The following is a 26502-nucleotide window of genomic DNA, read 5'->3' on the forward strand; positions in this document are numbered from 1 at the left end:
GACATGTAAATTCGAATGGCCATACATATTTTCAACATAAGCTACAGAACGTTCAATATTTACAATGTGATACAGTATTTGATTCAGTCCTTGTTTTTACCAAGAATGGTATAAGCGCAACACGACAGTTCATTAAATGACCTCGCAAAGTCCACAATGTGGTGGCAGTGTCCAGAGGGGTTTTAGTGAAGGTAATGGGGTAAATATAAATAAATGATAAATGGGTTGTACTTGTATAGCGCTTTTCTACCTTCAAGGTACTCAAAGCGCTTTGACACTACTTCCACATTTACCCATTCACACACACATTCACACACTGATGGAGGGAGCTGCCATGCAAGGCGCCAACCAGCAACCATCAGGAGCAAGGGTGAAGTGTCTTGCTCAGGACACAACGGACGTGACGGGGTTGGTTCTAGGTGGGATTTGAACCAGTGACCCTCGGGTTGCGCACGGCCACTCTCCCACTGCGCCACGCCGTCCCAAATATGAAAGTTGAGGAGGACAGAAATGAACATGTTGCGTTATGGAAAACCAAAGGGAAAAAACAGAGCGGCTGCTGAGGAGCCTCCTACCCGCCCGGGGGCTCGGTTGGGTGGGTTCAGTTCAGTTGGGTCGGTTCCAGGCATAAAGGTTCAGACTCTAGCTCGCCATCCAACATGGCCTGTATAACAAGGGCAGGACCAGTCAATTTTCCAGTGCGCACACACAAAATAGATTCAGATACTAAATACTAAATAATACTACTGTATTCACATAGCAAGTATATTTCTTAATATTGTACAATAAATAATTCATGAATCCATTTAGAATAACTATAATAATTGTTATATCAAAATATTAATTCTCTAATATTATCAAAATGTACCCATTGCATCCACAAATAAAGTGCATAGCAGACAGTGGTTCACTGGACTGCATCATAAAATGCATTGGATGCATAGCATTGACAACCATCAAACAATTAACACAACTCAAGAACAAATCAGACAATTGTTGACAGTGCTAACGTTTCATTCAGTTTACTATATTCAGAGAAACAGGCACATAAGTAGATGCTAACAGCTCCATTCAAAACTAATGTAGCGGCTAAGCTACATAGATGCAACTCACCAATTCCGCAGATAAATCACACTTAAAATCTCTCGCACGACGACCCACGGCTTCAGTAGTTGGCTCCTGCAGTTCGACAATATTACATTTCAGTTAAAAGGCTTAGTTAATAATTAAAGCGTCAAAACCGAGTCACGTACCTGCAGCAACGTCGCCCAATGTGTCCCTCTTGCTCTTCCTGAAAACAGCCCACTACCGGATTTTATGCTTCCCGCAATAGGTCACATGACCGCGTGACGTAATGACGCACGCACGGACAGCTAAGACAACGAACATAAATAGGATATTTAATTGGGATTTGAAAGGTTATTTAAATGAGGATATTTAATGGGGTTTTGTCACCCAGGTTACATATGGCTGTAGAGCGAGATGTGGCTCTTTTGATGACTGCACCTGGCTCAGATTTATCCGAGAGCCAGATGCAGTCATCAAAAGAGCCACATCTGGCTCTAGGCCCATAGGTTCCCTACACCTGCTCTAGCCTTTAAATAGACTCCCCTTTTAGACCAGTTGATCTGCCGTTTCTTTTCTTTTTCTCCTATGTCCCACTCTCCCTTGTGGAGGGGGTCCGGTCCGATCCGGTGGCCATGGATGAAGTACTGGCTGTCCAAAGTCGGGACCCAGGATGGACCGCTCGTCCAGAGTCGGGACCCAGGATGGACCGCTTGCCTGTGCATCGGCTTGGGGACATCCCTGCGCTGCTGATCCGCCTCCGCTTGGGATGGTTTCCTGCTGGCTCCGCTGTGAACGGGACTCTCGCTGCTGTGTTGGATCCGCTTTGGACTGGACTCTCGCGGCTGTGTTGGATCCATTATGGGTTGAACTTTCACAGTATCATGTTTTACCCGCTCGACATCCATTGCTTTATCATAGTCCTCATTGTCACCGACGTCCCACTGGGTGTGAGTTTTCCTTGCCCTTATGTGGGCCTACTGAGGATGTCGTAGTGGTTTGTGTTGTGGTTTGTGCAGCCCTTTGAGACACTAGTGATTTAGGGCTATATAAGCAAGCATTGTTTGATTGATTGATTTGTTCAGATATTGTACGCAGGCATGAGTACTTCTTCCTGAAAATAGCCTAATTGCTGTGTAAAATGTGCAAAATCTACAATTGACCGAGCAGCTAAACAAGATGAAACTACGTGATACTATTGTGAACTACATGTACCAAGTTATATGGCAATTTGAAGCGTTTGAAACAGTAGCCTATAGGCATACCTTGGTAAAATGTCTCCTCTTTAGTTTTGGGCGTAAATAAGGCTACTAAGCATGCGCCACTTATTTTCACCAGAATAACCATTGGTAGTGTTAGTTGTAGTTGATGTTAGTCTTTGTTTTCTAAAAATACTGACAATAACTATATGATTGCCATTTGTTGAGATATTGAACGCAGGCTGAAAATAGCCTTATTCTGTGTAAAATGTGCAAAATGTACAAATTGACCGAGCAGCTCAACAAGGTGAAACATATGGAGACAGCCAAATAACATGATGAAATAATTCCTCATTGGTGTTTGCATATTGTGGACTACATGTACCAAGTTATATGGCAATCTGACACGTTTGAAACAGTAAACTATAGACATACAGTAGGGCAAAAATGTATTTAGCCAGCCACTGATTGTGCAAGTTCTCCCACTTAAAATGATGACAGAGGTCTATAATTTTCATCATAGGTCCACTTCAACTGTGAGATACAGAATGTGGAAAAAAATCCAGGAATTCACATTGTAGGAATTTTAAAGAATTTATTTGTAATTTATGGTGGAAAATAAGTATTTGGTCAACCACTGATGGAAGGTGGCTTTACCTCGAAATCTCACGATACATGGCCCCATTCATTCTTTCCTTAACACGGATCAATCGTCCTGTCCTCTTAGCAGAAAAAACAGCCCCAAAGCATGATGTTTCCACCCTCATGCTTCACAGTAGGTTTGGTGTTCTTGGGATGCAACTCAGTATTCTTCTTCCTCCAAACAGGGCAAGTTGAGTTTATACCAAAATGGATACATGGATGATACAGCAGAGGATTGGGAGAATGTCATGTGGTCAGATGAAAGCAAAATAGAACTTTTTGTTATAAACTCAACTCGCCGTGTTTGGAGGAAGAAGAATATTGAGTTGCATCCCGAGAACACCACACCTACTGTGAAGCATGGGGGTGGAAACATCATGCTTTGGGGCTGTTTTTTCTGCTAAGAGGACAGGACGATTGATCCGTGTTAAGGAAAGAATGAATGGGGCCATGTATCGTGAGATTTTGAGGCAAAACCACGTTCCATCAGTGAGAGCTTTGAATGGTTGACCAAATACTTATTTTCCACCATAATTTACAAATAAATTCTTTAAAATTCCTACAATGTGAATTCCTGGATTTTTTTTCCACATCCTGTCTCTCACAGTTGAAGTGTACCTATGATGAAAATTACAGACCTCTGTCATCATTTTAAGTAGGAGGACTTGAACAATCGGTGGCTGAATAAATACTTTTTTGCCCCACTGTACCTTGGTAAAATGTCTCCTCTTTAGTTTTGGGCGTATATTTGGCCGCTAAGCATGCTCTACTTAGTTTCACGAGTATAACCATTGCCAGGGTTGTAGTTCGTTTTAGTCTTTGTTTACTGATAGTTCTGACAATAACCATATGATTGTTGTGATCTTGTACGCAGTAATGACTAAATAACCTAATTTCTGTGTAAAATGTGCAAAATCTACAAACTGACTGAGCAGCTCAACAAGGTTTGCTGCTTTTATGAGCTCATGAGAGCTTAAGTGGTGAGAGGTGACGATTAGTACGAATGGAAACGGAGTCCACAAGGGCCACTGAGACACAAACAGACATATCGAGGAAATTAAATCAATCACAGATAGAAAATGATTTTTTAATTGTGTGGTTTGTGCCTAATGTCTCTGATTTGGTGTAAAAGCAATCAAAAACATCTTGTGTTGTCATTGTGTCTCCTTTTCCAACATGTTGCGTCACAGCAGTCGATACGAGACAACAAAAAAAATGCTGACGTGACGCAGCTCAGCTTGAGGCGTGAGCTACGAGCGTTTTAGCTTGACTCAGACCTTCAGTCCGTAGTGGAGTGTGAAACAGATGCTGTGGAATGTCTGAGCTCATCTCAGTGCTGACAAACTCACTGACTCACTGACAGAGGGGACGTGCCAGAGAGGATGCTGGGATATCCAAATAATCATTTTGGATTATTATGAATGATTAAAAAGGAGCTTGACGAATATAAGTTTAAGTTAAACTTCCAGCTAAATTTGGCACATCCTTAGGTTCTAAACCCAAAAAAATGCTGCTGAAATCATTGACTTTTTTTGTATTTCTGTAATGTTAAAATTACTTTTTAATGATGTTAATAGTAATGTGTTCATGAACACCACACTTTATCAAACTCAATCATGTTCTATTCAAAAACTCGATTCACATCCAAATCACAATTCTTCTTCATCCCGATTCTGAATCAATTCAGAATTTTCAAAATTCATAAAAAAAAAATAAAAAAATTGAAAAAATGTATATATGTATGTATATATATATATATATATATATATATAATATATATATATATATATATATATATGTTTGTATGTAAATATATGTATGTGTATATATATATATATATATATATATATATATATATATATATATATATATTCGACCCAACTCTCTCCTTTGAGGCACACATTAAAAGCGTTACTAAAACGGCCTTCTTTCATCTCCGTAATATCGCTAAAATTCGCTCCATTCTGTCCACTAAAGACGCTGAGATCATTATCCATGCGTTTGTTACGTCTCGCCTCGACTACTGTAACGTATTATTTTCGGGTCTCCCCATGTCTAGCATTAAAAGATTACAGTTGGTACACAATGCGGCTGCTAGACTTTTGACAAGAACAAGAACGTTTGATCATATTACGCCTGTACTGGCTCACCTATACTGGCTTCCTGTGCACTTAAGATGTGACTTTAAGGTTTTACTACTTACGTATAAAATACTACACGGTCTAGCTCCATCCTATCTTGCCGATTGTATTGTACCATATGTCCCGGCAAGAAATCTGCGTTCAAAGGACTCCGGCTTATTAGTGATTCCCAAAGCCCAAAAAAAGTCTGCGGGCTATAGAGCGTTTTCCGTTCGGGCTCCAGTACTCTGGAATGCCCTCCCGGTAACAGTTCGAGATGCCACCTCAGTAGAAGCATTTAAGTCTCACCTTAAAACTCATTTGTATACTCTAGCCTTTAAATAGACTCCCTTTTTAGACCAGTTGATCTGCTGTTTCTTTTCTTTTTCTTCTATGTCCCACTCTCCCCAGTGGAGGGGGTCCGGTCCGATCCGGTGGCCATGTACTGCTTGCCTGTGTATCGGCTGGGGACATCTCTGCGCTGCTGATCCGCCTCCGCTTGGGATGGTTTCCTGCTGGCTCCGCTGTGAACGGGACTCTCGCTGCTGTGTTGGATCCGCTTTGGACTGGACTCTCGCGACTGTGTTGGATCCATTGTGGATTGAACTTTCACAGTATCATGTTAGACCCGCTCGACATCCATTGCTTTCCTCCTCTCTAAGGTTCTCATAGTCATTATTGTCACCGACGTCCCACTGGGTCATTATTGTCACCAATGTCCCACTGGGTGTGAGTTTTCCTTGCCCTTACGTGGGCCTACTGAGGATGTCGTGGTGGTTTGTGCAGCCCTTTGAGACACTAGTGATTTAGGGCTATATAAGTAAACATTGATTGATTGATTGATTGATAGTGTCGAAGCGCTTTGAGTACCTTGAAGGTAGAAAAGCGCTATACAAGTACAACCCATTTATTTATTTATATATTATTTATATATATTTCTATATATATATATATAAATACTATATATATATATACACATATATATATTTACATACATATATATATATATATATATTTACATACATATATATACATATATATATATATATATATATATATATATATATATATATATATATATATATATATATATATATATATATATATATGGGACGGCGTGGTGCAGTGGGATAGTGGCCGTGCGCAACCCGAGGGTCCCTGGTTCAATCCCCACCTAGTACCAACCTCGTCACGTCCGTTGTGTCTTGAGCAAGACACTTCACCCTTGCTCCTGATGTGTGCTGGTTAGTGCCTTGCATGGCAGCTCCCTCCATCAGTGTGTGAATGTGTGTGTGAATGGGTAAATGTGGAAGTGGTGTCAAAGCGCTTTGATATATATATATATATATATATATATATATATATATATATATATATATATATATATATATATATATATACATATATATATATATATTTATATACATATATATACATATCCATATATGTTTATATTTATACATACATATATATATATATATATGTTTATATTTATACATACGTATATATATGTTTATATTTATACATACGTATATATATATATATATATATATATATATATATATATATATATATATATATATGATTGGCAACACTAAATAGTCCCTAGTGTGTGAATGTGAGTGTGAATGTTGTCTGTCTATCTGTGTTGGCCCTGCGATGAGGTGGCGACTTGTCCAGGGTGTACACCGCCTTCCGCCCGAATGCAGCTGAAATAGGCTCCGGCACCCCCCGCGACCCCAAAAAGGGACAAGTAGTAGAAAATGGATATTATATTTATTTTTATAAAATATTTAAAAAAGATTTTGGAGACCATCTCCATGAAACCAGAAGGAGCTTTACTGACCTGTATCCTGTTTTGAAAAAGTTTCATTTCAATTATTAGACCAAATAATACATTTCGAGAATTGTTTTGAATCGAGAATTTATCCCAAATGGAATCATCACGTCAGGAATCAGAACACGATGGAATAGTTAGGCGCGCAAAGATTCACACTCCATGAACGAGGCACTCAAATATACACTTTTCACGTTTTCACAAAGGAAAACCCACCTTCTCCTAGGCATTGCTACACATCTTAAAATAAAAGCTTTGCTAACTATCAGCCAGTCAGTTATAGATGTGAGCGCCTTAAGTTTGATCCTTTCGTGTTCCTCCCGTGAATATGCTAAGCTAGTATGAGCGGAGTTCAAATGTAATGTTAGAATGTAGCTATAGCTATGCTAGCATCGCTAACGTTTGTGCCTTCCTGCCACCCTCCTTAATGGTACATTATTGTACAAACCCCAAAACCAGTGAAAATATACTTCATGTTCAAACTGGAAAACTTGCATGCAACATGTTTCAAATGAGCTGGCTCAAGTGGCAAAAAAGACTGAGAAAGTTGAGGAATGCTCATCAAGCACTTATTTGGAACATCCCACATGTGAACAGGCTAATTGGGAACAGGTGGGTGCCATGATTGGGTATAAAAGCTGCTTCAACGAAATGCTCAGTCATTCACAAACTAGGATGGGGCAAGGGTCACCACTTTGTGAACAAATGCATGAGAAAATTGTCCAAAAGTTTAAGAACAACATTTCTCAACGAACTATTGCAAGGAAATTAGGGATTTCACCATCTACGGTCCGTAAAATAATCAAAGGTTTCAGAGAATCTGCAGAAATCCTTGCACGTACGCGATGATATTACGAACCTTTGATCTTTCAGGCAGTACTGCATCAAAAACCGACATCAGTGGGTGAATGATATCAAAACATGGGCTCAGGTAGACTTCAGAAAACCACTGTCAGTAACTACAGTTTGTCGCTAAATTTGCAAGTTCAAGTTAAAACTCTACTATGCAAAGTTAAATAAATTTATCAACCCCAAAGTGCTGCCCGAGCTCTTCTAAGATGGACTGATGCAAAGTGGAAAAGTGTTCTGTGGTCTGACGAGTCCGCATTTCAAATTGTTTTTTGAAACTGTGGACATTGTGTCCTCCGGAACAAAGGGGAAAAGAACCATCCATGATGACGTTGCCATCCAAGCAACGTCATCATGGACGCCCTTGCTTATTTCAGCAAGACAATGCCAAGCCACGTGTTACAACAGCATAAAACCTACAGACACACAAACGGGCTTACTACAAGTACTTGTAAGGACTATATTTTTCTCTATTTTGGCCTAACTAAGCATTTTCAACCTTAAAAATGGCTAAATGCACCAAAAATATCAACACAGTAATATTGGCCACTAGATGAGACCAAATCAATCAGAGTTCAGTATCATTTCCTCTGATTGATTCAGCCTCAGCCATGGGGTTAAAAGAAGGTAAACATGACTATGTGGGTGCTATTTCATGTCTGGGCGGCTCTTATATTGTTAAAAACTGTATTCAGAAGATCGTAAACCATTTTTTTATACACTAGCCATACAAATATTTCATTTTTAATTAATTAATACACATTCATATTAAACCAACAAACTGTAAAGCAGTTTATAAATGGAATTGACACGGCAACCCAACTTATTGTACCTTTGAAGTTTAAAATAATACTATGAATAAATAATAATATTTCTATATTCATGTTAGCATTAAAGATATATAGCGATGCTAGCTCTTAGCAACATTTTACTAGAAATATTGCACAATAACAAGGTAAAGTCATTTTTATACAATCAATTTTAAACAGGATATATACCGCATATCTGGACTGTAAGGCGCACTTAAAATATTTGTTTCCCCTCAAAATTCGACAGTGTGCCTTACAACCCGGTGCGCCTAATGTACGAAATAATTCTGGTTGTGCTTACCGACCGCGAAGCAATTTTATTTGGTACATGGTGTAATGATAAGTGTGACTAGTAGATGCCGGTCAAACATAAGAGATACGTGTAGACTACAATATAATAGGCATTATGACTCAAGTAAACAATGCCAACATTTTATATGTTCCATTGAGGATACAGAACACTACAAACGGTGCTCAAAAATCTATCAAAATGTTTTGGTACGACTTTGGTATGCTATTAAGCCGCACCGCTTGATGTGCTTCAATATACGCATATTATTATGGTGTGTGTATAAGGTAAGACATATTATCTGGCGTTATTACGCAAATGCAACTTTTCTTACCTTCTGGTAGCTGCTAATGTGTATTTGGGATCTGCATAAATCCTGAAAAATTTGCGCGCATCGGCCTTTGTAGTTTGTGATGACAACGTAGTTGATAAGCTTCTTCTTTTTCTCTATCTTCTTCTTATGGGACATCCATCCTCCGCTGTAGCCATTTCTAATATAGTGTAAAGTTCTTACTTATATATGCCATGGAAGTGCTAAAACATATCGGTGTAGTGAGTTTACATTAATCACCCAAGGAACGTCAGTTAGTAGAGAGTTCCCGTCGGACAGTTTTTCTTGGAATACGTTGTTGATTTGAGTCTGAATGTCATTAGAACAGTTAGCTCCATCTTTTGACACTTCTTCAACTCCTGTCCTTGCACGCTACACCATTACAACAAAGATGGCGGGTAATCTTCCACTCCTGTCCTTGCACGCTACACCACTACAACAAAGATGGCGGGTAAAAGAACCACCATTACATGTTACGTTTATCGCAAGGAAGTGTTTTTAATTTTAAAAAACTCCTTTAATGCAATATAATCCGGTGCGCCTTATATATGAAAACAGATCGAAAATAGACCATTCATCGGAAGTGCACCTTATAATCCGGTCTGCCCTATGGTCCGGAAAATACGGTAAGTAGAAGGGCTGTGCGATAAAAACGATATCAATATATATTGCGAAACACACGTAGTTGATATCAATAAAAAATGTGTTCAATAAAATGTCTTCTATGTAGCTCAAAAGTTGAACATACTTACAATTGTCACAAACTTACATGTCACTGGTGGCATACAGCTAATGGTCCAGCCTCCGCTGACAAGTGGGACTGGCAGCAGGTGCGTGTCCTAATCACTCCACAGAGGCAGGTGTGCACAATCAGTGCCCCTAGCAACAAGAAGAAAACAAGATAGGAAATGAGCGCTGACAACAGAAAGAAACACAAAACACAGAGGAAGTACAACAGGAAAAAACAAGACAACAGGAATAATATATACATTTCCTTGCGGTAAGCTTCTCTCTCAAACTACTAATATGGTCGCCAAGGTGGGGACGAAGGTTAAGTCAGCCAAAAAGTGTAAAATCAATATAATAATTTGACCAAAGAACCATCATTACATGTTATGTGTCGTGAGACATGTGTAGCTATTCCTCGTCAAATAGGGATGATACTTGTAAAAACGTACTTTATTTGTCTTCATGGAGACGAGGATTAGTGGTTCAGAAGTATCTAAAACACTGTGGAGAGACGTTAGCCGCCAGCTAGCTATGATTAAAAGCACAGCTTGCAGAGCAGCGCTTTAGTGTTGGTAGCGCCAGATTTATCGCTAGATTTAAAGCCAAAATACGTCCATTCTGCCTCTCTTGCCTTCACACTGTTTCTGCTTGCAAGTGCTGGGAATGCGTGTGTTGACTAACATGCGCTGGGATTTGTATGCCAGCATTTCATGCCAATGAAAAAAATAGTGATACATTTCAAAAGCAGTATAGTACCATTTTTAATGAATTAGTATCGCGGTACTTAAGGGTTAGGTTTAAGTATACCGCACGACCCTATTCTGTTGATAAGCAAATTAATTACTTAATTACAGTAAATATTGTAATGTTTAATTTTCTTATATTCAAACTAATGTTGTTCCAATACCAATACTTTGGTATTGGTCCCAAAATGTTTTTTGATACTTTTGGGTACTTTTCAATACTTTTCTAAATAAAGGGGACTACAAATATGGCATTATTAGCTTTATTTTAACAACGAATCTCAGGGTACATTAAACATATGTTTCACATGCATCTTACTGCGGGGATTCGTTCTCTCGGGATACAGACGGACCACTCCGGACAAAGCGGGCAGGTAGGAACGTGATTTAATCTTTGTAAATCATAACACAAACCAAACCCAGGAAACAAGCAAAAGGAAAACTTGACGATCGCACAGGAAGTTAAGGTAACCACCAAGCACAGGAATCATAAACTAGGAAACAAGAAACCAACGTAACTGTTGCAAATGCAAACAATGAAGCCAGACTGAGCGTGGCGAGAAAGGTGAATAAATTGCTCTGTGATTAGTGCTGGACAGCAGGTGAGCGTGCCGACCACTAACCAGAGGCAGGTGAACCCAATTAGTACCCATGGAAACCAAAACAAACACAAAGGTGCACAAAACAAGAACTAAGGGAGTCCAAAACTAACAGAACATAACCAAACAAAACATGATCCAGGCCACAGATCATGACAATATGTTTCTTATTGCAAGTTTGTCCTAACATATAATAGTGAACATACAAGAAAACTTGTCTTTTAGGAGTAAGTAAGGAAACAAAGACTCCTAATTCTGCTGCTGACATATGCAGAACATATTGTGTCATTTATCGTTCTATTATTTTGTCAAAAGTGTTAAGGATATACTTGTTCATTTACTGTTAATATCTGCTAACTTTCTGTTTTAACATGTTCTATCAACACTTCTGTTAAAATGTAATAATCACTTATTCTTCTGTTGTTTGATACTTTACATTAGTTTTGAATGATACCACAAATTTAGGTATAAACCCGATACAAGGTACCGGTACTTTTTAGAGGCGGTATAGTACCAAATATGATTAATTTGTATCGCGGTACTATACTAATACTGGTATTACGTACAGCCCTAATTCAAACACAGTGTTACTGTTCAATCTGTGTGTAATTTTACAGTATACCTGCTAGATTACTACAATACTGTATTTTAATGTTGGTCGTTATGCCAACATGAAAATACCCAAGTACTTAATGAGTACTTAGGTCTACTACACTACTGTATTTTAATGTTGGTTATTATGGTGGTACTTAATGAATACTTCGGTCTAATTTTTTTCATTACGGTGTACCTAATGAATACTTACGTCTACTACGTGACTGTATTTTAATGTTGTCATTATGGTGGTACTTAGTGAATACTTAGGTCTACAACACTACTGTATTTTAATGTGTTCATTATGGTGGTACTTAATGAATACTTAGGTCTACTACACTACTGTATTTTAATGTTGTCATTATGATGGTACTTAATTAATACATAGGTCTACTACACTACTGTATTTTAATGTTGGTCATTATGGTGGTACTTAATAAATACTTAGGTCCACTACACTACTGTATTTTAATGTTGGTCATTATGGTGGTACTTAATGAATACTTAGGTCTACTAAACTATTACATTTTAATGTTGTCATTACGGTGGTCCTTAATGAATACTTAGGTCTACTACACTACTGTATCTAATGCTGTCATTATGGTGGTACTTAATGAATACTTAGGTTTACTACACTACTGTATTTTAATGTTGTCATTATGGTGGTACTTAATGAATACATATGTCTACTAGGCGACTGTATTTTAATGTTGTCATTATGGTGGTACCTAATGAATACTTAGGTCTACTACACTACTGTATTTGAATGTTGTCATTATGGTGGTACTTAATGAATACTTAGGTCTACTACACTATTGCATTTTAATGTTGTCATTACGGTGGTACTTAATGAATACTTAGATCTACTACACTACTGTATTGAATTTTCTTCATTATGGTGGTACTTAATGAATACTTTGGTCCACCACACTACTTTATTTTAATGTTGTCATTGCGGGGGTACTTAATGAATACGTAGGTCTACTACACTACTGTATTTTAATGTTATCATTATAGTGGTACTTAATGAATGCATAGGTCTACTACACTACCATATTTTAATGTTGTCATTATGGTGGTACTTAATGAAAACTTTGGTCTACTACACTACTTTATTGTAATGTTGTCATTACGGTGGTACTTAATGAATACTTAGGTCTTTTACAGTACTGTATTTTGATGTTGTCATTATGGTGGTAGTTAATGAATACTTAGGTCTACTACACTACTGTATTTTAATGTTGTCATTATGGTGGTAGTTAATGAATACTTAGGTCTACTACACTACTGTATTTTAATGTTGTCATTATGGTGGTAGTTAATGAATACTTAGGTCTACTACACTACTGTATTTTAATGTTGTCATTATGGTGGTAGTTAATGAATACTTAGGCCTACTACACTACTGTATTTTAATGTTGGTCATTATGATGGTACTTAATAAATACTTATGTCCACTACACTACTGTATTTTAATGCTGTCATTATGGTGGTACTTAATGAATACTTAGGTCTACTAAACTACTGTATTTTAATGTTGTCATTATGGTGGTACCTAATGAATACTTACGTCTACTACGCGACTGTATTTTAATGTTGTCATTATGGTGGTACTTTGAGAGTCACATTATTTCTGAGGTAGTAGATAATACATAGGTCTACTACACTACTGTATTTTAATGTTGGTCATTATGATGGTACTTAATGAATACTTAGGTCTACTACACTACTGTATTTTAATGTTGTCATTATGGTGGTACTTAATTAATACTTAGGTCTACTACGCTACTGTATTTTAATGTTGTCATTATGATGGCACTTAAATAATACAAAGTTTTACTACACCACTTTATTTTAATATTGGTCATTATGGTTGTACTTAATGAATACTTAGGTCTACTACACTACTGTATTTTAATGTTGTCATTATGGTGGTACTTAATTAATACTTAGGTCTACTACAGTACTGTATTTTAATTTTGTCATTATGGTGGTACCTAATGAATACTTAGGTCTACTACACTACTGTATTTTAATGTTGTCATTATGGTGGTACCTAATGAATACATATGTCTACTAGGCGACTGTATTTTAATGTTGTCATTATGGTGGTAAATAATGAATACTTAGGTCTTCTACACTACTGCATTTTAATGTTGTCATTATGGTGGTACTTAATGAATACTTTGGTCTACTACACTACTTTATTGTAATGTTGTCATTACGGTGGTACTTAATGAATACTTAGGTCTACTACACTACTGTATTTTAATGTTGTCATTATGGTGGTACTTAATGCATACTTAGGTCTACTACACTACTGTATTTTAATGTCATTATGGTGGTACCTAAAGCATACTTAGGTCTACTATGCGACTGTATTTTAATGTTGTCATAATGGTGGTACTTGGAGAGTCACATATTTTCTGAGGTAGTACCTGATTCACTTTTGTAGACCAAAAAATAAGTAATTTATAAACAGAACAATGATTCACAATACGACCCCTTTAAATGTATTGTCGCTACATTGACTGGACCGATCCAATGAATGAATGAAAGAATGAATGACGGATGAACTGAGCAGCATAAACACCCTCCTTCTTCTCCCCCTCCCCCCAGTGGATGGGCGGCCCGTCATGGCGCGTCACGGGCGGTGCTTCCTATTTAAACTTGACTCACCACTCGGGGAGACTTTTTAGTTAGGCAGGGACTGCGTTGCTTAGCAGCTCGGAGCAGGACTTTTCTCCTCTCGCTCTCCGCGGATTTGTCCTCGAAGGCACCACCGGCATGGCCTATAGCGTGACTCTCAAGGGACCCTCCCCGTGGGGGTTCCGCCTGGTCGGGGGACGGGACTTCAGCACGCCGCTGACCATCTCCCGGGTGAGTTTTTTTTCCATATCAATTAAAAAATAATCACTTTAAATTGACGTTTATTGACTTCCTTATTAATTTCAAACCTTTGTGATGATGGACGTCGTTTGTTCCTAGCTAATAACAATAATTAACCATCATTTACACTGTCAATATTTGCAATGTTAAGTCACAGCATAAGTATCCCTGTCATACATTTATGGACATTAACATCATTTTTGTGAATGTAATGCTTATTAATGGCGAAAAGATTGTTATTATCACCAGTTCCAAAATATTAGTTTCACTAAAGCAGGGATGTCAAACGTACGGCCCGAGGGCCGTATCAGGCCCGCCGACAGGTTTTATCTGGCCCGCGGGATGAGTTTGCAAAGTATAAAAATTACCCTGAAATTTCTAAATGAAAGAAACCGCTGTTCTAAATATGTCCACTGGATGCTGAAATACCAATTCTTTGTATCTTAGCAGTACGCCGCCTTCCGCCTGATTGTAGCTGTGATTGGCACCAGCGCCCCCGCGACCCCAAAGGGAGGAAGCGTTAGAAAATGGATGGATGGATGTCTCTTAGCAGATGATGCTACATATGTACAAAATAAACCACATGTTGGTACATCAGTCGCAATAACAATTCTTTGTATCTTTGTAGATCAGGGGTGTCAAACTAATTTTAAAATGGATACCACTCGGAGAAAAATCTCCTCTCAAGTGGGCCTGACTAGTAAAATAACGGCACGATAACTTAAAAACAAAGACAACTTCAGATTGTTTTTTTTTTGTTTAAAAATACAACAAATACATTCTGAAATGAATTGATTAACGTGGACCCCGACTTTAACAAGTTGAAAAACTTATTGGGGTGTTACCATTTAGTGGTCAATTGTACGGAATATGTACTGTACTGTGCAATCTACTAATAAAAGTTTGAATCAATTCAATCAATCCATGGTCAAATTATAATGTTGTTGGTGTTTTTTTTCACATGCAGTTAATAATTTATTTTTCGTTATTAATATTTTCTGATTAAATAATGTTATAATGTTCATCAGTGTTAATTTTCAATCAAGATTAAAACATTTATATCAAATTTATTTATGTATTTTGATCATTTTCCTTGACTGGTGTACTAACATCATGGAGTTTATTTTGTACATATGTAGCATCATCTACAAATATACAAATACTGTAATTGCTGTTGCGACATCTAGTGGACACAAGTAGAACAGCTGTTTTTTTCATTCTAAAATTTTAGGTTAATTTTTATACTTAGCAAACTCATCCCGTGGGCCTGATAAAACCTGTTGGTGGGCCTGATCCGACCCTCGGGGCGGTACGTCTGACACCCCTGTGGTAGATGATGCTACAAATGTACAAAATAAACCACAGGATGTTAGTACATCAGTCGAGGAAAATGAAAAAAACTACATAAATAACATACTGTAATTTGATTTTGATATATTTATTCCGTCTTCATAGATTGAAAATGAGCACCAATGAGTTGACTGATGAACATTATCACATAATTTATTCAGAACATATAAATAAAGACAAATAAAGTATATATACTATTAACCGCAACAGGTAATTGTAAAAAAACAACAACAACAACATTATGATTTGTACAATTTCAGAATGTGCTTTTCTATTTTTAAACAAAGAAAACAACCTGAAGTTGTCTTTATTTTTAAGTTATCGTGCCGTGATTTTACCTGTCTGGCCCACTCGGGTGTAGATTTTCCTCCACGTTGCCCCCGATCTAAAATGAGTTTGACCCCCCTGCACTAGAGCAAAACGTATAAACGGAATATCAATTATGTCAATCACATCTCTACTTTCTATTCCAGAGCTGGGCAAATTAGGGCCTGGGGGCTGCGTGTGGTCTGTTAAGATTTTCAATCTGGCCCCGCCAGACATTCCCAAATATTTTTTTTAGATCTTTAAGTTGGACACTGTAGCTGTCATTGTGATGTTTTCAAATGCCTGTAAGTCTTGAACTATACAAAGTAGGGCTGGGAGATATAAAGAGTTTATAAGATATATTGATATATTTTTAAACAAGATACAAATTAAGAAAATATCGTAATATTGATATAATTTAGCCGTTTATTTGTTGTGTTCCTTGTTCTCCCCCGCTACCCTTCTTCCTTCCAAGACGTGCTTGCACTATAACGGGGGTCGGCAACCCACGGCTCTTTAGCATCGCCCTAGTGGCTCTCTGGAGCTTTTTCAAAAATGTATGAAAAATGGAAAAAGATGAGAGGAAAAAAAATATAAAAAATATATTTTTTGTTTTAATATAGTTTCTGTAGGAGGACAAACATGACACAAACATCCCTAATGTTATAAAGCACACTGTTTGTATTAAACGTGCTTCGCTGATTCGAGTATTTGGCGAGCTCCGTTTTGTCCTACTAATTTTGGCGGTCCTTGAACTCACCGTAGTTTGTTTACATGTATAACTTTCTCCGGCTTTCTCAGACGTGTTTTATGCCACTTCTTTTTCCGTCTTATTTTGTCCACCAAACTTTTAAGCTTGTGCATGAATTCACAAAGGTGAGTTTTGTTGACGTTATTGACTTGTGTGGAGTGATAATCAGACATATTCGGTCACTGCATGACTGCAAACTAATCGATGCTAACATGTTATTTGGGCTCGCTATATGTACATTAGAGATGCGCGGATAGGCAATTATATCATCCGCAACCGCGTCACCAAAGTCGTCATCCACCCGCCGTCACCCGAACCAACATTTTATCAAAAACGCATCTGCCCGCCACCCCCCCGCTGAAATACATCAGAGGTCGGCCACCTTCACCACTCACAGAGCTATTTAAACCCGTTCCACAGAGTAACAAAGACAATTGGAGCCGCTGAAGTTCTCGCGATTATCCAATTGGCGTTCATACTGATGACAAGGATATGGGTGTGCTGTGAAGCCATTGCCTTTGACACCTTCAACAACATGTACACACCGATTGTTAGTCTGGCATCATGTTGTGTGCAGCTTCAGCAATCACATGTACAAGATTGAAAGGCATACTGGGTGACACAGAGTACACTGATGGTTGTGATATAAACAACTTTAACACTTACTATAATATGCGCCACGCTGTGAAACCACACCAAACAAGATTGACAAACACATTTCGGGAGAACATCCTCACAGTAACACAACATAAACGCAACACAACAAATACCCAGAATCCTTTGTACCGTTACACTTCCTGAATCTATTTTACACCCCCGCGCCCCCAACCCCGCCCACCTTACCGACGCACGGGGATGGGGGGGATGGCGGGGTTTGCTGCTAGCGGGGTGTATAAAATAGTCAGGAAGTGTCATGGATACAAAGGATTCTGGGTATTTGTTGTGTTGCGTTTATGTTGTGTTACTGGGAGGATGTCCTCCCAAAATGTGTTTGTCAATCCTGTTTGGTGTGGCTTCACAGCGTGGCACATATTTGTAAGAGTGTTAAAATTGTTTATATCACAACCATTAGTGTACTCTGTGTCACCCAGTATGCCTTGCAGTCGTGTGCGTGTGTCTGCTGTAGCCACACACATGTTCTTGGACTGACAAGCAGATTGTACATGTTGTAGAAGGCAACAAAGCCAATGGCTTCATATCACATCCTAATACTTATTAACTGGGTGACTGCCGGCAGTCATTCTAGAGAATGTATGAGTCTCCTATTGTCTTCTTCGCTTTATGACACGGGTCTTAAATGGCTCTTTGAATGGCAAAGGATACCGATCCCAGAACCATGTATATCAAATATTTCCGGATGATTCAACCGCCACCCGCCCGAATCTAATTAAAATCTATTTTTTCGTCATGTCACCCGCCCGACCCGCGGTTTATCCGCGTACTCCGCGGATGAGACCGCAAACTGCGCATCTCTAATGTACATATTGCATCATTATGTCTTATTTGTAGCTATATTTGAACTCATTTGGTTTCCTTTAAGTCCTCTTAATTCAATTTATATCTCATGACACACTATCAGTATGTAATATGGCTTTTATTTGTTTGCAGCTCCAGACATATTTGTTTTTGTATTTTTGGTCCAATATGGCTCTTTCAACATTTTAGGTTGCCGACCCCTGCACTATAAGAACATCCATGATCGGTTGGTTTTTTACTATGATGAGGCCCTAGTGTGTGAATGTGAGTGTGAATGTTGTCTGTCTATCTGTGTTGGCCCTGCGATGAGGTGGCGACTTGTCCAGGGTGTACCCCGCCTTCCGCCCGATTGTAGCTGAGATAGGCGCCAGCACCCCCCGCGACCCCAAAAGGGAATAAGCGGTAGAAAATGGATGGATGGATGGAGTCACGATTGGTTAGGGACAGGCCAATCAGAGGCAAAATAGGGCGGGTCATCAAAACAGGAAGGGAAATCCCAAAGTGCCAGCCAGCAAATGTATTTTTTTATTATTTTGCACAGCTATGTTATTCATTTTACACATAAATAATATGTTTCTATTTAATTTATGTCATTTAATTCTGTACTACTTAAAGAGTTTCTTTTCTGTGCTGTTAATACCCATGTTGACTAACTGGGTTAATAAAAGTGCCATTGTACCTTGTCATTCACTTCAATTTCACTGAATAACACTCAAAAATGAATATCTTTACATGTGTACGTTCACCGAAAAATATATGGAGATATATATCGAATATCAAGTTTAAGTAAAAATAAAATATAGAGATATACTTTTTCGTCCATATCGCCCAGCACTAATAAAAAGTATTTCAATGGTTTGCATCCGCCCTTTTGCATGATATGCTAGTTACTTCGGTAATCTAATTAGTTACTATGGTAATCTAATTAGTTACTATGGCAACCTACGTCACAGCAACTCAGATGATGCACCAAGCAGTGAGTGTTTCCACAGATCGTTTCCGGAGCAGCCAGCCTGAAATGCGGGTGGCAGGGACAGATGCGGAAGGAGATTTTTACAACAAAATTCTAACGCTTAGTGATATCAAATATATCAGATTGTAGGTGTTTTTTTTTTACCCTTCGCGTTCGTATTTTGCTGTGTTTGTTGCATTTCGCTTAATTGTAAAATATGTCGATCGGGGGGCGGGGGGGGGGGACTGACGTTCATATGTTGTCAATAGTCAATGTTTTATCGTTCATATTAATATTCTTTGTTTTCACATACATTCTAGGTGTCTCATTCAGTAAAAAATGTAAAATTTAGGGGTGTAACGGTTCACAAAAATTTCGGTTCGGTACGTACCTCGGTTCAGAAGTCATGGTTCGGTTCATTTTCGGTACAGTAAGAAAACAACAAAATCTACATTTTTTGGTTATTTATTTACCAAATTTGCTAACTCTTTCACCAAAAATATTTTTCTTAGTGGAGTATTTGATGTGAAGTAATCGGAAACTTGGATCGGTCAATAATTGTAATAACATTGATTTTGATTCAATATTATGTTTTGAGCAATGACAGTTTGAAAGAAAAAAAACAGCTTTGTTTTTATTAGTCAATGTTGCAACTCTTTCTAAATTACATTTAGCCTTTAAGATTTTTTATTTCACTTTTGTTTATGTTTTTGTTTATTTTAATAGTATTTTTGGAATGTGCCGTGGGCCTTTAAAACATTAGCTGTGGGCCGCAAATGGCTTCCGGGGCACACTTTTGACACCCCTGCTATAGATAATAAAAAATAAAATCTGATATATCTATGGGTAGAAAGCAGAGCCTCGTGACGCATGCACGTTTATCATAACTCTCTCGCTCTCTCTGTCTCTGCCACTCCCTCACTAATGCTGCTGCGTTCACAATTTGTTTTGTTTTTAATCCCTTCTTAACCCTGAATGTACTTTGAAAATATATGCAACCCTAACTTAAAATGCCGGACATTTGAGGCATTTAAGAAACTCCACCCGGACAGCCCAGCAAAAGAGGACACATCCGGTGAAAAGAGGAGGTATGGTCAGTCTATCGTAGCCTGATTGCTGCTAGCATGCCGTGTGTTTTGCCTCGGTGTGCAATGTTTACACAACGTGCGGTACGCTACTTAATATGTCCGTGTGGAAACTTGTTCGGTACACCTCCGAACCGAACCGAAACCCCCGTACCAAAACGGTTCAATACAAATACACGTACCGTTACACCCCTAGTAAAAATCCATTCCGTTTTTTTAAGGCCTTATTGTGAGGTTTTGTATTAGTGTTCCTAAAAATAGATATATTGGCTCTCAGACAAAACAATTGCCCAGGCCTGCTCCCAGCGGTCGGACCAGATCTTACATGGTTACAACAGAACATCGAAACTACAACAGAGTGATGGGTTTTTGCTTAAAAAGACGGCGTTATTGCCACTGCGGAACCCTGGTGAACTTTCCTGAACCTCGGTATATGGGTCAGGCGTCGCGGTTCTGGCAGTAGCTCGTCGCTCATGCCGGGCCAGAGTAAACACATGGTGCTGGCGCTGCAGGACTTGTCCAAAGGCAGGGGAGGGGGTCCTGGGGCGCTGACATTTGTTTTTCATCAATGCTCATTGGTGCTGCTGAAAGATTCCAGGTGTCCCACTCAGCTGTATGCAACACACACACACACACACACACACACACACACACACACACACACACACACACACACACACACACACACACACAAAACCTTCAGACCGTCTGGAGATTTATGGCATGCCCCTACAGCACCTGGGCACTAAATGCCTAATTGCAGCCGAGACTAGAGGACACGTTCCCAGGTTTCACAGGTTGCCGACTTGTCGTTAAATGATTCACTTTGTCGATTTGTAGCCTCAGGCCATGTTTGGGACTTCAATGCCAAACTTTGCTCAAACGTTTGTCCGCATTGTTCTCCGTTATTCTGGCATCGCTGGAATTTACGAGGGTTTCGGCAATAAAAACCTGCTAAATAACTGAGCGCAACTCCAAGATGTGGTGGTGTAAATTAGAGGAGGAAGCAGTTGGTGAGCATATTTGGCAGTGAGAAAGAGTTTCTTTGTCTTCTGGCAGCTTATCGTTTGTTTGCTTTAGCAGCCGTGGACTTCACACCAGCCTAATCATCAACCTCACGTTCCGGACCTTTCATGCACTTACCAAATTTTTCGGACTGTAAAGCACACTTAAAATGCTTTACTTTTCTCAAAAATTGACAGTGCACATAATATACTGAATATTTCTTGCTTACTGAACTCGAACCAATTTTGTTTGATACATGGTGTAGTGATAAGTGTGACCAGTAGATGGCAGTCACACATAAGAGATACGTGTAAACTGCAATATGACGCTAGTAAACATCACCAAAACTTTGAATGTTCCATTGAGAATATAGAACATTACACACGCCGCTCAAAAATCTTTCAAAATGCGACTTTGAAGCCGCACCGCTTGATGGATTGTCTGCGCATTACGGCTACCATAGTCAGAAATATTATCAGAAGTATTATTATGGTGTGTGTAAGGACCGCAAAATGGCACCGATTAGCGGACACAATTTTCGGCTTTTTGTTTCACAATATTATGCAAAACAAACTTTTCTTACCTGCTGATCTGTTTTTGGGATCTGCACAAGTCCTGAACATTTGTGCGCGTCAGCCATTGTAGTCCTTGTAGTGTAGTCCATTAGCTTCTTCTTTTTCTCTATCTTCTTGTATGAGGCATTTCTAATATAGAGTAGCGTAAAGTTCTAACTTATATCTGTCAGTAGACTCACTATGAACGCGCTAAAAACTACCAGTGTAGTTTCTGGTATTGTTGATATACTATTGAGCCACGGAGGAGAAGATGCTGCTCCGTTGTTTATTTAAGTAAAGTCTGAATGTCATTAAAACAGGGTCACCACTTTGTAAACAAATGCGTGGGCAAATTGTCCAACGGTTTAAACAACATTTCTCAACCAGCTATTGCAAGGAATTTAGGGATTTCACCATCTACGGTTCATAATATCATCAAAAGGTTCAGAGAATCTGGAAAAGTAACTTCAAGGCCGAAAACCAACATTGAATGCCCGTGACCTTGGATCCCTCAGGCGGTACTGCATCAAAAACCGACATTAGTGTGTAAAGGATATCGCCACACGGGCTCAGGAACATTTTAGAAAAAAACTGTAAGTAACTAAAGTTTGTCGCTACATCTGTAAGTGCAAGTTAAAACTCTACTATGCAAAGCGAAAGCCATTTATCAACAACACCCAGAAACGCCGCCGGCTTTGCACATCTAAGATAATAATAATAATAATAATGGATTAGATTTATATCGCGCTTTTCTATTGTTATATACTCAAAGCGCTCACAGAGACGTGGGAACCCATCATTCATTCACACCTGGTGGTGGTAAGCTACATCTGTAGCCACAGCTGCCCTGGGGTAGACTGACGGAAGCGTGGCTGCCAGTTTGCGCCTACGACCCCTCCGACCACCACCAATCATTCATTCATCATTCATTCACCGGTGTGAGCAGCACCGAGGGCAAAGGGTGAAGTGTCCTGCCCAAGGACACAACGGCAGCGAGTTTGATGTCCATAGGTGGGAAGCGAACCTGCAACCCTCAGGTTTCTGGCACGGCCGCTCTACCCACTACGCCATGCCGCCCCAAAGATGGACTGATACAAAGTGGAAAAGTGTTCTGCGTTCTGACAAGTCCACATTTCAAATTGTTTTTGGAAACTGTGGATACCGTGTCCTCCGGAACAAAGAAGAAAAGAACCATCCGGATTGTCATAACCGCAAAGTTCAAAAGGCAGCATCTGTGATGGTATGAGGATGTATTAGTGCCCAAGGCATGGGTAACATACACATCTGTGAAGGCATCATTAATGCTGAAAGGTTCATACAGGTTTTGGAGCAACATATGTTGCCATCCAAGCAACGTTATCATGGACGCCCCTGCTTATTTCAGCAAGAAAATGCCAAGCCACGTGTTACAACAGTGTGGCTTTACAGTAAAATAGTGCGGGTACTAGACTGTCCTGAATGTAGTCCATACCTGTTTTCTATTGAAAATGTGTGGTGCATTATGAAGCCTAAAATACGACAACAGAGACATCGAACAACTTCAGCTGTACATTAAGCACGAATAGGAAAGAATTTCACATGAAAAGCTTAAAAAATTGGTCTCCTCAGTTCTCAAACATTTACTGAGTGTTGTTAAAAGGAAAGGCCATGTAACACAGTGGTAAAAATGCCCCTGTGCCAACTTTTTTGCAATGTGTTGATCCCTTTAAATTCTAAGTTAATGATTATTTGCACAAAAAAAAAAAAAGTTTCTCAGTTCGAACATTAATATCTTGTCTTTGCAGTCTATTCAATTGAATATAAGTTGAAAAGGATTTGCAAATCATTTTATTCTGTTTTTATTTATGAATTACACAACACGGCAACTTCACTGGTTTTGGGGTTTGGAAATAGTCAAAGCAATTCACTAAAATAGCGATCTTTTTGATGGCCTTCGATGATTAAAAAAAACACAGGTGTCATTTAAACACATTAAAACATCACCAACAACATCAAATAGCAATGGAAGGGTTGTTGCCATTTGTTAGATTGTATTAGCATGTAGCATTAGCATTCCCTTCATCTATTTACTTTCCCACATAGCTAAACAAGTTGAAATCTGGGCTCGGAGCCCAGGATGTAGTTGTGGCTTGTGCAGCCCTTTGAGACACTTGTGATTAAGGGCTATATAAATAAACTTTGATTGATTGATTCAAATGACCGCAATTGCCCCCTAGTGTACAACAGACACACTGCGTATGACCAACAGTCGCATTAGAGATAGGGCATGGAAACTAGTACTTCACATGTAGTTGTGAAAATCTAAATATTTGAGTAATCTGACTAATCTAGTGCACGGAAATTCATCAAATACTTGCTCTTATCTCATCCAAGATGGCGCTCACATTGTGTTGACTGGGAACCGAGAAGACGCTATAGGTTTTGCTAAGAGAAGTTAGCTGGTGCTGGTCGTGTCCAATGTTGTTGAGAAGGTCCTCAATAGGTTTGTTATTTGTCCAAGGAGGTTATGTGTTTCTTGGGGTTGAACAGGGTCAGAGGCAATGACTGACCAGCACCATCCCTTCCTGTCTGTCCTTGAAACGCCAATACAGTATTCTAAAGACCACGGACCAGAAAACTATGATGAATGACAGCAGCTGGTTCTTATCCGAAGCCGCTAACACCCTGAGATAAACCCATTAGCCCCTTGCCAGTCAGTTAGCACGGACGCTTGCGCGATGTGGTGTCTCGGGAACATAAATTCCGTCACTGATGTTACTGTGCAGACATTTGGAGAGGACGTGTTAAATACGACAGCGAGATGATTGTCAGCCTGGTGCCGGGACGCGAACAAACACAGCATCACAGATGACGACGTCATTGGGTTCCACCAAACTCTCTTATACTGTTGTTTGGAACACCTGAGATCCAACACAACAACACTTATTAGAGTATTTTCACTACTCTAGGGAATGTCAGAAAAGTATTGGTAGCCTGAATGCTGGAATGTAGACAGCTTAGTGCTTTTAGTAGGCCTTACTGTGTGTTTGTAGCTTGTGATATCGAGATGCACTTATCTATTTATTTATCTATTATTTATTACTCACAATCGAGGCAGAAAGGAACGGATATGCGAAGGCTGTTCAAATGTCCAGATTGAGCCGGTACTTGCAATTAATAAATCACCCATTGATTTAATAATGGTGCCAGTGAAGCCAGTAAAACAGATAGTTAGTTTCAGTGATGAAGGGATGCCATTTTTTCCAGTGAAGATTGATTTCAAATGGAAAAATGACAAAAAATTGTTAAAAGCTTTTTAATCGGTCACTTCAGCTATAACTGTAGGCTAGTATGTAACTTACTGGACAAAAAAAGCACATTTAAAATGCTGTAATCTTGGAAAAAATCTATGTTCTTAGTGCGCCTGAAATGGGCTGTCTGCACTCTCAAAGTGCATGTTGTTGCCAAATGTATTGCATATGCTGTAAACCTAGTTCATAGTTGTTAGTTTCCTTTAATGTCAAACAAACACATACCAATCGTTGGTTAGAAGGCAAACACCGAATTCGTCCGCGCTTTCTCCCGTGTCGCTGGCTGACGTGTCGTTTTCGTCGGTTTCGCTTGCATACGGTTCAAACCGATACGGCTCAAAAGCTTCAGTTTCTTCTTCAATTTTGTTTTCGCTTCCTGCCTCCACACTACAACCATCCATTTCAATACATGCGTAATCTTTTGAATCGCCTAAGCCGCTGAAATGCGAGTCTGAATCCGAGCTAATGTCGCTATACTTTGCTGCTTTATCCGCCATGTTTGTTTGTATTGGCATCACTATGTGACGTCACAGGAAAATGGACGGTGTATATAACGATGGTTAAAATCAGGCACTTTGAAGCTTTTAATAAGGAATATTACGGGATGGGTAAAATTTTGAAAAAAACTTTGAAAAATAAAATAAGCCACTGGGAACTGATTTTTATTGGTTTTAACCCTTCTGAAATTGTGATGATGTTCCCCTCTAAATGCTAATGAGCGTGTCTGATTTATGGATTTTTGTTCGCTACCGTTTTTATTAAACATGTAGAAACACTTGAAGAGGAACTGCATCTTTTTGGGAAATCGTTCACAATTATTATGAGAGACAGAAATATATTTGTCTTTGTTTTTGTTATTTTTTTAGAATTTTTAGGATGATAAACGCTTGCAAGATGCGGCGAATGGAAGTCACCATTACAGGTTTTAATGCCTTAAACCGGAAGTAAAACTGTCCAGAGTGTTTCTGCTCGAACAGAATCTTATTTTATCACTCCTAGCACTGTTTGTAATTTTTACAGTATAACTAAAAAAATCCA

The 26502-nt window shown here is 39.0% G+C and overlaps 1 protein-coding gene across 3 annotated transcripts in view; it reads left to right on the top strand.

Annotated features, from left to right (window-relative positions):
• pdlim4 (PDZ and LIM domain 4) overlaps nt 1-26502 on the top strand; it is a 182917-nt gene that overhangs the window by 48403 nt on the left and 108012 nt on the right. For 2 of the 3 annotated variants that reach the window (XM_061890582.1, XM_061890581.1), the window contains exon 1: nt 14494-14686. The exons of the other annotated variant lie outside the window; for it this stretch is intronic. In XM_061890582.1, coding sequence (XP_061746566.1) covers nt 14594-14686 — 93 coding nt within the window. In that variant the 5' untranslated portion in view covers nt 14494-14593. Of the gene's footprint in view, nt 1-14493; nt 14687-26502 lie in introns of those variants that run through there. 3 annotated transcript variants of the gene reach the window in all.

The sequence above is a fragment of the Nerophis ophidion genome, linkage group LG28 (assembly GCF_033978795.1).
Source record: "Nerophis ophidion isolate RoL-2023_Sa linkage group LG28, RoL_Noph_v1.0, whole genome shotgun sequence".
Lineage (NCBI taxonomy): Eukaryota > Metazoa > Chordata > Actinopteri > Syngnathiformes > Syngnathidae > Nerophis > Nerophis ophidion.